The sequence below is a fragment of the Passer montanus genome, unplaced genomic scaffold, assembly GCF_014805655.1.
Source record: "Passer montanus isolate IOZ18808 unplaced genomic scaffold, ASM1480565v1 scaffold142, whole genome shotgun sequence".
In the NCBI taxonomy this organism is placed as follows: Eukaryota; Metazoa; Chordata; class Aves; order Passeriformes; family Passeridae; genus Passer; species Passer montanus.
In genome coordinates, this window is record NW_024361164.1 from 201130 (window position 1) to 213787 (window position 12658).

Consider the following 12658-nt stretch of genomic DNA (forward strand, 5'->3'; position numbering starts at 1 on the left):
GGGCCTGGGTGAAACTTTTGAGGGCCAGCTCATGCCCCAAGGGCTCTGCCAAGCTGGCAGCAGTGTTTTACAAGCTAGCTTTAAAGCGAGGATGATTTCCCTTCCCCGTTGTGATAACATCTGGAGAGATTTTGCTGCCTTCTGCCTTCTGCATCATGCCTGCAGCTGAAATTAGGAGGCTCAGCGAAATCACTCCCTAAGGAGAAAAAAGAAACGTAAAAGCAGAAAAAAGGAGGAGATTCCCCCTTAATTCACAGAACTCCTAGAGGGGAGCTCAGGAAGCAGTGGGTACTGAGGCTTGGGGGACTGCTTTGTACCCCCCTCCCTGTACATGGATCTTCCAGAGGAGATTTCCTTTAAAATCACATTAATTCAAAGCAAGAAACACTCTGTGTTCCCTTCACCAGCACAAGGACTCTTGGGGAATGAGAGGAACCCACTTTTAGGGGTTTTTAGGTGCATTTTTCCCCTCGGGAAGGTGGCTGGGGGTTCCCACACCCCGTGGCCCCTTGGTGCTGGTGGGGCTGGCCAAGCCAGGTCTATTCTTAGCCGGCGGGTGGCCAGGCAGGAGCAGGCAGGGCGCACAGGGCTGCGTTCCTCACATTCCCCTTCCCCGGGGACAAGGAGCGCCTGCAAACACGCAGCCACAGCTTGGCAGCAGCTGGGGCCGCCAGAAGGGGCCAGGGTGGGCTGAGGAGAGGGGAGAGGTGGCGCCGGGGGGACAGCAGAGCTGGGGAAGGGATGCAGGGAGCTGCGGGAGGGACTGGGAAGGTTCCATCCCTGCAGATCCCTGCCCTTGGCTTCAGCCCCTGCGAGCCCTGACAGCACCATCCTTCCCTCCCCACCTCTGAGGGGCTTAAAGGTGAGTTGGGGGGTGAGGGGCAAGCCCCATATCCCCCCCTAAGGAAGTTCAGACTCTTCCCAGCCTCATGGCTTAGTTAGGATTCCCTAAGGGGGAATTGCCCAAGGGGAACAGGGCCGGATCCAAGGCAAACGACACCTCTACCCTCCCCATGTCCATCCTTGATGGAGGGGGGTCATCCATGCCTGTGGCTGCACTGGGCACCCAGTGGGCTCCCATCCTCCCCAGGGGGTGCACCCAGGGGTGCCAGCTGTGCTGAGCACCCCCCCAGCCCCACAGAATCTGCACGGGTAACACCGCCCTGTCCCAGGCTCTGCCCCAAAGCAGGCTCTGCCCATGTCCCACTGCAGCTGGGGAGCTGTCCTCACCCTCTGGGGCTCCCACTGAGGCACCCCAGGTGACAGGGAGAGAATTTTCCCTCACTAAAAGTGCTGGGAGCTTGGCACAGGCTCCTTGCCCAGGGGTTTGCAGTCAGGCAGACCCTCTGCAGCCGCTGCCAGCACCCCCTGCCAGGGCTGCACGCCGCCTTTGCCTGCTCTTCCTGCAGCATCACGAGTCTCTGCAGCCTGCAGGCCCCATCCATCCTCCTGGCAGGTGAGTCACGAGCCTGCCCCGTGCCTCAGTTTCCCCTGCTGTGCAGTGAGGACGGGCAGGGTGCCAGGGGGGATGCCATGACCTGAGCAGAGCCTCCGTGGCATTTCCTGCCACTTACGAGTGGGAAGTGGCTTTGTCAGGAAACAATGGCCGTGACTTGGTTTAATGTCACTGAGTCCTTTCCAGATTTGCAGCCTCCCAGGGCTGGGAAGGCCCAGGCTGATGAAAGTTCAATTTGGCTGCACATTTTTACCCTTGTTTTGGGTGGTTTTTTTGTTTTATACTTAACAAGCAAACAGTGTGGAGGTGAGAGCCTGAAAAAATACATCAAGATTTGGAGTGGTGAGGCAGAGAAAGGAGCCAAAACAAGGAGCATCCTTCCACCTGCAAAATAAATTTACAGCCCAAATTCCTCCACATCCGTGGAGCATCTTCCAAAGGCGAAGGGCAAAGCAGGGGCATGAGCCATGCCAGGCAGAAGGACACCCGAGAGTGCCTGGGGACAGTCCTGGTGGCTGGAAGCAGCTTTGGGGACCGTGCAAGTCCTGCCTCTCCCTTCCCAGCTGTGTTTGCAGCGTGGCTCTAATTACAGAAATAGGCAGAGATGTCTCGTCTCGGTTGGCAAACATTTCTCCTGGCAAGCGCCAGCCACCAGCTGCCACACCGGGATCCAAGGGGGCTCCCATCCCCTCCATCCCACACCTCCCACCACAAATCCACACCCCGTTAAGGCTGCATCTCCTTTCCCAGGGCAGCCCCTCGCTGGGTCGGTGATAATTTCCTGCACAGATTAGAAATGCCAGGAGCAGGGAGGGGGAGGACACCCTTGGGAAGCACCCAGGTCTCCTTTGCCCTTGGAAACCAGGTGAATCCCACTGATTCCCCAGGGTGTGGGAAGGAATTTAAAAAAAAAAAGGGGGGGGAAAGGAGTAAAACCTCAAAAACATTCAGTGAGGAGGAAGAGGAGGAGGAGGAGGGGGGAGAAGTAGAACTGAGGAAGGAGGAGGAGAGCAGGGCAGGGAGAGAGAGGATTACTGCTCAGTTAAATTAGAGGGAGCCCTTCAGCTGACTTGAACAGCAGGAGAATTTGCCCAAAGACCCCAATTTTTCCAATTTGGGATAAAATGTAAGCACAGGATTAACTACAAGCATATGCTTAAAACCCAGGGAATTGAAAGAAGTCTGGGCACAAAGTGCTCCAAAGAGGGCAGGGAGGCAGGGCATGGGCTGGCAGCTGCCTGGATGAGCTGCCCCTGCAGGGGTGCACTGAGGGGCCTGGGGAGATTTGAGGGGACTGGAAGAGCCCTGGGTGCTCTGGGAGGCTCCTGGAGCTGAGTCAGTGATAGCCTGAACGAGAATGACATGACTCAGCTCCATGTGCAAGGGCTGTGTGGGGAGGAGGGCTGGTGGGAGAGGCTCTTCCACACGCTGGGACTGACTCCCTGCCTGGAGAAAGTGGGATCAGAGGGGCCCCACTGCTGTGGCTGGAGCAGGACGAGCCTTTGTGGGGTCCCTGCAGAGCCCAGCCCTGCCAGAGGGGCTGGGGCTGTTCCCAAATGCCCAGAGCTGTGCTGGTGCCCCCACACCCCACCCTGGGGACCCCCCCAGGAGGGCTCTGAGCTGGCACTTGCCCTTTTTGTCAGACACATCCCCATCCACGTGATGTGCCCATGAGCATCCCGGGCTGATTTATGGGATGAGAGGAGGGCAGGAGGCCAACCTTAAATCCTGACTGCCTGGTGATTAATAATCATAATTACTATCATATTAGCTGTAGTAGTAATAGTTTGCTTTCCCCTGCAGAACTGGTCATCCAGGAATCTCAAGGAGGTTTCACCAGGCCAAGTGACCAATGTCCCTATTTTCTAAAGGAAATTGCAGCACAGAGCTGTCTCCCTTGAGTCACACAGTATATCAACAAGAAAACAGAGAAGGCAGGAGCCTGGACTCTGTGTCCCTCTCCCTCCCCCATGCTATTAAGCTGCATCTGTGTAATATAGAGCAAAACATCCTCCACGAGTCGCAGTAAATCACGGCAGAGGCAGTGTGCAGAGTGGATGGGGGGAGATAATGGGTTTTTCACCCTCTTCAACAATAGAACAAGTTTTTCTGCGTTAGGGAAGGCTGACTTCTCTGAGAGATGGAGATAAAAACAGCACTGAGGCTCCAAAATGGGCCTGAAAGGACACTTGCCTCACCCACTTGCATTGCTGGCCAAGGGACAGGAGGCAAACCAGGCAAACCATGCTGTGGGTCGAGTGCCCCACTGGCATGGCCTGGTCCACATGGGCATCACTGAGGTGCACTGGAATATTAATTGAAAATCCCAGCAAAACACTTCTGTTGATGATAATGGACCATAATCCTCTTAGAGCAATTTCATGCCTGAAAAATCATGCATAACAAAATAATAATAGAAAGCCCCTGAGTGGACACTGTCCTTAGCAGTGGACACAAGAGGAGAGGGTCAGCCAGAGTGGATTTCTCAGGAAGGAAAAGGAGCTGGTCCCCTTGGCCTCCACCCCTGAGGTGGGCAGAAATACTGAATTGGGTCTAGGTTTGAACACCTGCTCTAGCAGTGCAGCATCACCGTGGGACCCCGATGTCCCACAGAGACCTGGCGACCCACCAGGGCCCCCGTGCTCTACAGGACCCATGGTGCTTTCTGTGACCCCAGAACCCTGGAACCTCCTGATTCCCCACGTCCCAAGACCCTCTGGACTCTCCATGTCCTTCAGAGTTCCCAGGACTCTCACAACGCTCCGCGTTCCTCAAGGATTTTCCGTGCCCGCCGAGCCCTGCGCCAGGCAGGGTCGTCCCATGCCAAGCCCCCCTCCCCAAAAGGAGCAGCCGCTCCCCGCACGCCCCTTCAGCACCACCTCGGCTGGACAGCGGCAGGTGCGGGGCCCCGCACCTGGCCGGGCACCCGGCACCCCGGCACCCCCGGTACCTCAGGAACAGCCTGACCTCCTCCTGGGAACCTCGGGGACCTCTGGGAGCACCCTGACCTCCCCCCGGCATTCCCAACAAAGCCCCCAGTTCCCCTTGCCTTGCACCCCATTTTTACCCTCCCTCCTCAGCACCCTGTTCTCCGCACAGACACTGCGCCCCCCAACCCCTGCACCCAGCAGCACCCCCTCTTCTGCCTCTGCAGCTCTGCACCTCCTCCTCCTCCCCCGCACCACCCCCTGCCCCTCAGCATCACCCGCAGCACCCCCTGCACCCCGGCACCCCCTCCTCTGCCACCCCCGGCACCCCGGCGCTCTTCATCACTCCCTCCTCCACCTTCCTCCTTCACCATCCCCACCCGGCAGCTCCCGGCGCTCCCGGTGCCTCCTCCTCCTCCTCCAGCACCCCTCTCCGGCACCCCTTCCTTCACCACCCCTTCCTCCAGCGCCCTTCAGTTCCACTCCCACCAAATCCCCGCATCCCCAGCACCACCTCCAGCTCCAACACCCCAACCCCTCCAGGACATCCCCTGCCACCCCCCGAGACCCCATCCCACCCCCACAGCGATTCTCCCTCCACCCCCAAATCATTCCCCGCCCCAGCGCCCCAAAGCCTCTTTCACCCCTCAGCACCCCCTGCCCCAGCCCCTCAGGGACCCCCAGCACCCACCTGCTCCCCCGCCCCGCCCGGAGCCCCCCGCCCGCGGGGCCGGTGCCAGACGGGGCCGTGCGGGTTTCGGTGCCGGGGGATGCCGGGGGGTCCGGGGGAGCCCCGGGGGTCCCCGGGGGGGTGCGCGCTGCCCGGCCGGCAGCTGTTGCTGCTGACGGCTCCCCCGGAGCCTCGGGCTGCCCGGGGCAGCGGTGACTAAGCACTTTGGGGATTTCTACTCTTATTATTTTATTCTATTATTTTCTCCCGCTTTCAAGCGGGTCCTCCCCCCCTCTCTCCCCCGCTTCCCCCTCCCATCCTCATCTTCCCCGGCCGCCCCCGCCCGGGGCCGGGCGCGGCAGGGCGGGCGGAGGGGTTCCCCCTTCCGGCCACCGGGAGCATGGGAGCCCCGGGCCGGCTGGGCTCCAGAGCTCGGTCAGCCCTGGGGTGAGGCGGAGCGGGGCCGCGCCGTGCCGTGCCGTGCCGCGCCGCTCCGGGGCCGGGCCGCGCTCCCCGCCGCGCCCGCGGCAAGTTCCGCCGCTCCTGGGGCGCGCGGAGCGCAGCGGAGCGATGCCGGTGCGCCGGGGCCATGTGGCCCCCCAAAACACCTACCTGGACACCATCATTCGCAAATTTGAAGGACAAAGTGAGTACCGCGCCCTCCGGTGCCGCTCCGCTCCCCCGCGGCCGGGGCGGCCCCCCAACTTCATGGAGAGGAGGGGGGCAAGGCGGGAGGGTGGCCCCGGGGGCTCCCCTGTGACCTGCCGCGGGGGGAGAGGGGTGGGCGACAGCCGGGCAGCGTCCCCGCGGGTATTTATAGACAGGGCGACACAGGGGGACGAGCCATCCCAGCCTCGGTGTTCCCCCGGGGATGGGGACACCGCGACCCCCCAGTCCCCGGGCAGGGACGGTGTGCCCGGGCTGTGGGGAGGGGGTCCCGGCCGGCTGGGCGGGGGGACAGGGTGAACCCCAGCGCAGCCGGGCTCGCTGCCTGTTTGCCTCCAACTCTGCGCTCCCGGCGGCCGCCGTCCCTGGTGAAACGTTGCCATTTGCTGTTGCTCCGAGTAATCCCTTTATATGAATTTTGGGGCTGGTTTCGTGTTAAATACAGCGAAAAGTCCGTGCGCACAGGGGAGCTCTGGGGTTTGCGGGTGGCGGGGTGGGGGCGCGGGGGTTCCGCTCCCCCTCCTTGGGCACCCCAGCGGGGCTGGGTCCCCCCGACAATGCTGGGGATGACGGCAGGGGACCAGGGGACCGGGGTCCCCCAAAAACCGAGCTCGGGGGGCTGCTGTGGGGTGCCGGGGCAGCGCACCCCGCACTGTCCCGGCTCAATGTGGGTTCCCTGGTGTCCAAGTTTCCCGAGTGGGCAAATTCCCTGGCGCTGCCACCACTGCAGGCTCTGTGCTGCCTGGCCTGGCGGTGACTGACGTGACCCTGGGGATGGAAAGTGAGAAAAACTGTCCCTGGTTCCTATCAGCTCCCCCGGGAAGCGGCGGCTGGGGAGCAGCGGGGCCAGGCGGCGAGGCGTGACAGCGAGGACACAGCCAGGTCCCCGCTCCCTGCCCGCTCCCTGCCCTCTCCTTGCCCATTCCTGCCCGCTCCCTGCCAGCCATGTCGGGCACCAGCTGGGTTCTGCCGAAGCATCGCCCCACGCTCCCCCGCGGCAGTTCCGTGCTGTGACAGGTGTTGGGAGACAGCGAACCAGCACACCTAACGCGTCCTTGCTCCAGGCAGGGAGTTCTGCCGTGCCTGTGGGTGCCCTCACCCCCAGCACCGCAGCTCCCATGGGTGTAGCTGCTCCTGGTGAGTCCCCGCTGCAGCCAGAGGGGCCCAAAATCTTCCCTGCCAGGGCTGGTGCAGAGCCCTGGTACTGTGGGACCAAGGGGAAATCTGCAGGTGAGAGCAGGACAGAAAACAAATTGGGGGTGAAAAAAAAACCCCCAAGGAGACCTGGCTCTGCAGCTCCTTGCCATGCTGGTCGTGGTCACATCCCTGTGCTCAGCACAGCTTGCTCCGGCGCCCTGCCAGCCCTGTAAATCCTGTCCTGCACCAGGATCCAGACTGGATCCAGTCCACGGAGCTGACAGTGGGTGGGGAAACTGCTCATCCCAGGTGGGGAGTGTGCCCCAGGAGCAGGGCTCTGGGACAAGGTCCCCTCTTGGTGCTGTCTTCCAGCTGGCAAAGCAATTTGGATATGGAAGGATCGGGAAGAAGGAGCTGGGGAACATTTATCTGTGGTGGTTTGTGCTGTTTGCAGCATCGGCACCAGCACCAGCCCTGCCTGGGAAAGGGAAGGGTGCCAGAGTGGGAGTCCCCCAGAAAGGGCTACCAAGGGGCTGTCAGGGGGTGGAATGAAGCAGGAGACTTGTGCAGCATCCCTGGGGACGCTGGTTTTACTGGGAGGCATCCTGCAGAGCTGGGACCCTGCACTGGGGACAGCCCTGATGTGCCTGGGAGGGGTCCCCCCACCCCTCCCAGGGTGCCACAGCTGTGCAGAGGTTTCTCTTGCATTTGGGTGGAATTCCCCATGAGGCTGGAGCGCAGCAGGGTTCTGGAGCACGCAAGCTGCAGATGCCATTCCTGGGTAATCCAGGAGATTAATTGGGGTCTGGGCTGGGAGGCAGCCTCCAAATGGACCCTCTGCTCAGGCTTGCCTTCAGCTCCAGCCCGGAGCTGATGCCAAATGCTGAGGGAAATGGTGCTGGGGGGCATGTGGCATTCACCACATGAGCGTGTCACATCCCAGCAAACCCATCTGAGAGCCCAGCACTCCCCGATATCCTTAAAAAAATAAACCAAAATCAAACCAAAATCAGAGCTCACCCCGAGATAAGGACAGAAGTGGCTCCGTGTGGGCTGGATGACGTGGGCTGTGCAGCACTGCCACACACCCTGGCAAGGCAGCAAGTCTGGCCCCAGCCCAGCCTAGGTGGCTGCAGCACCAGGAGGGAATGGGGCAGCACCACTCTCTGCCTCAGTTTCCCTTTTCTTTCCCTTGAGCACTTTACTTTTTGAGCACAGGGGCCACAAAGCCCAGCAGAGTGTGGATTTCACCTTCAGCCCAAAGGCACAATTATCCTATAAAACATTAGGAGAGTCGTTAATGTGATGGGTTTCACCCCTGCTTCCCATGAAGCCAAGCCTTACACTCACTCCTCCTCTTGCCCCTTGCCTGACTTCAGTCAAATCTGAGCAAGGGTGGAAAGTCTCTGAGATAACTCAGGTCCCTGATAAGCTCCTGGGGAGGGACAGAGGCTGCAGCTCTGCCTGCAGTGCCGGTCAGGGACAGATTGCCCATTAGACAGCAGAGAGTCCCCACATGCCAGCGGTGAAATGTCAAGGCTGCAGGGATTGGCCAATCCCAGCAAAACTGCCTCTACTGGGAACCCCCGTTTGGGTCCCCCCCGTCCCCACAGTCACAAATTCACATCGAAGTGGGGACACTGAAGAACAACTTTCTGAAGAGCAGAGCCGTACCTGGGATTGTGCGGGCTGAGGTCAGCCGTGTCCCCCCAGAGCTGTCACCAGTGTCCCCAGGGAGCTTGTCCCTGCACAAGCAGGTGCCACCGAAAACACAACCTCACACCCCGGCTGTCCCCAACCCCCGTGGCACCCCTGGTGTAAGCCTCGTGCTCTCCTGCCTCCCCGCAGACCGCAAGTTCAAAAACACAACCACACACCCCGGCTGTCCCCAGCACCCCTGGTGTAAGCCTCGTGCTCTCCTGCCTCCCCGCAGACCGCAAGTTCCTCATTGCCAACGCGCAGATGGAGAACTGCGCCATCATCTACTGCAACGACGGCTTCTGCGAGATGTTCGGCTACTCCCGCGTGGAGGTGATGCAGCAGCCCTGCACCTGCGACTTCCTCACCGGCCCCGACACCACCAAGAGCTCCATCGCCCAGCTCACCCAGGCCCTGCTGGGCTCCGAGGAGTGCAAGCTCGAGATCCTCTACTACCGCAAAGACAGTAAGAGCCGCTCTGTGGGGTGGGGAGGTGGGACCTGCCCTGCATTCGGGCTGTGAGGAGCCCAGATGTGGTGGCTTGTGCCCAAAGGTGGGGGACAAACGGGATTTGATGCTGCCAGGGCGTCAGGATTGCACCCGGGCTTGGGGCTTTGCTGAGGACGAATCCAGAGTGGCTCCCGGTGGGATGGAGGCATCTCTGCTGTCGTGGAGCACACTGGGACCTTGAGCAATAGAGGATGTTGCCAGATGATTTGGGAATCAGGTCATTGGTGAGCCTTTGGGGATGGCTCGTTGCTCCTGGGACGAGCTATGTCATTGCTTGTGGGATCCTTGAGCCAGGAATGAGAACCCAGTGGGAAGCCCATGGAGAAGCCAGGCTTGGGTACAGGTCTGTGCTCCAAGATGAGATGAGACAGACCCCCCATCCCTGCTGAGGGTGGGTGCAGCGACGGGCTCAGGGCTGCCTTTGCAGCGAACAGGATGCGGCTGTGCGTGCACAGATGGAATTACGTTAAGATGAAAATGAAGCTTTGATGGAAAATACGAGTGATTAGTTCTAATACGGCAGGAAGTTAAATAAATATTTAGTGCTTGATGCTGCAAAACAGCGGCGGCCACAGCTCCCAGGGCAGGGAAATGCAGGTCCGCTGCTCACAGGAGGTTAAAAGCATGAAGTGTTTCCTTTTTTTAACCTATGGAGCTTTCCCATTGCTTCAGATTGTATTGATGGGGGCTTGGCCTGAGCACAGGGCTGCGCCTCACTGCTGGCAGCTCCCAGCCAGCCAGTCAGAGGAGAACCACGGGAAGCAAAAGGAAGGAGCAGGCAGGAACCCTGGCTCCCAGCCCAGCGCCCTATCTTGGGGGCTGGCACCCGGGTGTCCTGGCCTCCCTCCCAGACCCTATCTGCTGGGCTGGCATCCAGGTGCCAGCCTATCAGCCCCGGAGTTATTCACTGGCAGCACCTCTGCGCATTATCCCGGCGGGACCCGAGCCTGGCTGGTGGCAGGACCAGGCCACTCTGTCGAGGCTCTTCCTGTGGGGCACTCCTGGGTGGAGAGGGGCCGTGAGCGGTGCCAGGTCTGGGTGCACGTCCCCCCCTTCAGTTGCAGGGCCTGGCTGGAGCCCAGCACAGTGCAGGAGAAGTGGCACACGCTGTCCCCCTGCTCCCTTCCAGTGCCAGAGCGTGGCTGTGCTCTGCTGTGGCAAGGACAGCGTGTGCAGCCCTGGTCCATTTCCTTCCTCCCTCCCTTCAGGATAGTTTCCCATCCCATCCCTGGGGACTACTTGGCTTGTGAGCCTGATGCATCACCGTGCTCCCTGCTTTGAACATTCCTGCTGGGCTCACGGGATGCTCGGTGCTGTCCTCAGAGCCCTGCTCTTCCTCTAGGCCACGGGGAACACTCATTGCAGCTCTGAGCTGCTTTTTTCTCTTTTTTTTTTTTTTTTTTTTTAAAAAAGAGGGGAAAAAAATAAAAAAAAAAAGCCCAGAAGCAAACCCTTCATGTCTATTTTTAAAACCCAACCCCACCAGCAGCATGCTTTCCAATTGTTTCCCCCCAGCACTCAGCCTGCGACCGCTCGGCCCATTATAAATGGGTCTTATCGGCAAAGAAAAGGCTTTTGCATTATAGGGAGCTGCTGCTTAATTAGCCAGCGGAGCTCCGAACCTGCCTGTCCTCTTTTTCATACCAGCAGCACCAATCTCCAGCCTCGACCTGCTGTTTATTACTGCGGTACTCCCGGCTCTGCAGCTCGCGGGGCTGTTTCCTCGCTTTTCTGGCTGGCAGAGGCAAAATTGCACCCAAAATCTGCCCATTGGAGACACCCGAGCAGGGCCAGGTGGGGTGGATGGAGCTGGGTAGGAAGGGGCCACCCAAGGGTGTCAGGGCCAGTGGGTTTCTGGGGTCAGGCAGGATGCTCTGATGGGGGGATGTGTGTCCCTGGGGACAGCCTGGCTGCTCAGCCCCACTCGGATGCCCCTGCTGTCATCACCTAATTATAATTATAAACAGAGCCAAACGAGCCAGGGGTGCCAACAGTGAGCCCAGCTTCAAAATGGAACCTTCCTGTGGGGGAAGGTGGGACCAGCCCAGGCAGGGCAGTTGTCCCTCCCTGCCACACCAGCCCCAAAAAGGCCTTGGAAAGAGGGAAGAGCCCCTTGGCAGCGCGTGTGGGCTCTAATCCCCAGCTCAAAGCTGGGAGATCAGTGAAAAGTTAATTTCCTTACAAGATGCTCCACAGCTGGGGCTGGCCCAGACAGGGGGGTCAGCACGGGATCAGCTCCTGCAGCAGCAAGGAGCAGCCATGGCCCCTGCAGACACACTGTGGCCAGGGTGAGCTCAAATCCTCCAGCATCCCCTGAGGATGGCACTGAGGAGCTGAACTGCATCCAGGGCTGGTTTTTTTCCTTCCCCAGGTGGGGATGTGCTTTGCAGCAGAGCCACTGGCCAGGGCTCATGGCGTCCCCAGAGCAGGAGGTGGCCACAGGTGCTGAGTGCCACCGTGCTGGCGTGGCCTGAGCAGCAGCAGCTGGTGGCACTGGCTCGGCTTAATCTGCGTGAATGTGATGCTGATGAATATGAAAGGGGAGATGTGGCTGCGACAGCTGGAGCAGCTGGTGGGGCAGCCCCAGCCCCTCCATCCTGTGCTGCCCTGGGCAGAGCCCTCAGCTCGTCCCCTGCAGCAGCAGTTCGTGTCAGTCCCCATGGAACTGGGATTAGGGACTGGGATGGAGCCAGCAAACTCGCAGCACTGGTGCAGGAGCCAGGATCTTCCCCTGGGAGCTCCAGGAGCGGGAGGGTCAGAGAGTGACTGGGGTGCCCTGTGCCACTCAGCATAGCCCCCCAACAGGTCCCCACGGGGTGCCCCAGCGAGCAGCCAGGCAGGCATGGCTTGGGAAGTGCCACCACACCCAAAGGGGACAGGGGTCCTCGTGTGGCACGTCCCCTCTGTCCCCAGCCCAGGGCACATCCCTGGCACTGCACCTCTCCTGCAGCTGCTGCCAGGAGGCCTGGCTGAGGCAGGGGGATGGATCCAAGCAGGGTTTCTCCACGCAGCTTTGTAAACAGCAACGTGTGACGTGCCCATGGATGCACTGGGAGCAGGAGGGCAAATCCCACCAGCAGCTGCTGCAGCCTGGCACTGCCAGGGATTTGGTGCTGGCAGCCCCAGGCAACCCCTGCTCCTGCCCCATGGTGGGGCCAAGGCAGGACTAAGGGAATTTTTGGCTGTTGGAGGAGTAGGAAGGCACAGCCAGCTGACAAACCCCAACCCCAAGCTGAGCTCTTGGCTTGTACAAACCCATGGGGTTTATGCCAAGCTAGGGCTGTTTGCTTCTTGCTGTTTGCTTTAAGGGTCAGTCTGTGACCTCGGGAGAGGGATGGACACCAGAGCCCAGCTCCAGATGGGAACTTATAAACATCCCTCCTCACAATGGCAAAAGCTCTGGTCGCAGAGATCCTGCATGCAGAGCTGATTCTGCCATCCTTGGCACGGCTGGGCTGCAGCTCAGGCACCCCCATTGCCCTGGCTGTGCCCCAGGGCCAGTGTGACTGGGGCAGAGAGCTGCAAGAGACACATTTTTCATCTTCTGATACTCCACAGATGCTTTTTGCTTGGGCCTGATGTCCCAGATCATCC

The 12658-nt window shown here is 60.2% G+C and overlaps 1 protein-coding gene across 2 annotated transcripts in view; it reads left to right on the forward strand.

Moving 5' to 3' along the window:
* Positions 1 to 5527: 5527 nt before the first annotated feature.
* The window catches only part of KCNH6 (potassium voltage-gated channel subfamily H member 6), a 31478-nt gene continuing 24347 nt past the window's right edge, over positions 5528 to 12658 (forward strand). For both annotated transcript variants that reach the window (XM_039700695.1, XM_039700696.1), the window contains exons 1-2: positions 5528 to 5699; positions 8790 to 9020. In XM_039700695.1, coding sequence (XP_039556629.1) covers positions 5624 to 5699; positions 8790 to 9020 — 307 coding nt within the window. In that variant the 5' untranslated portion in view covers positions 5528 to 5623. The remainder of the gene's footprint in view (positions 5700 to 8789; positions 9021 to 12658) is intronic.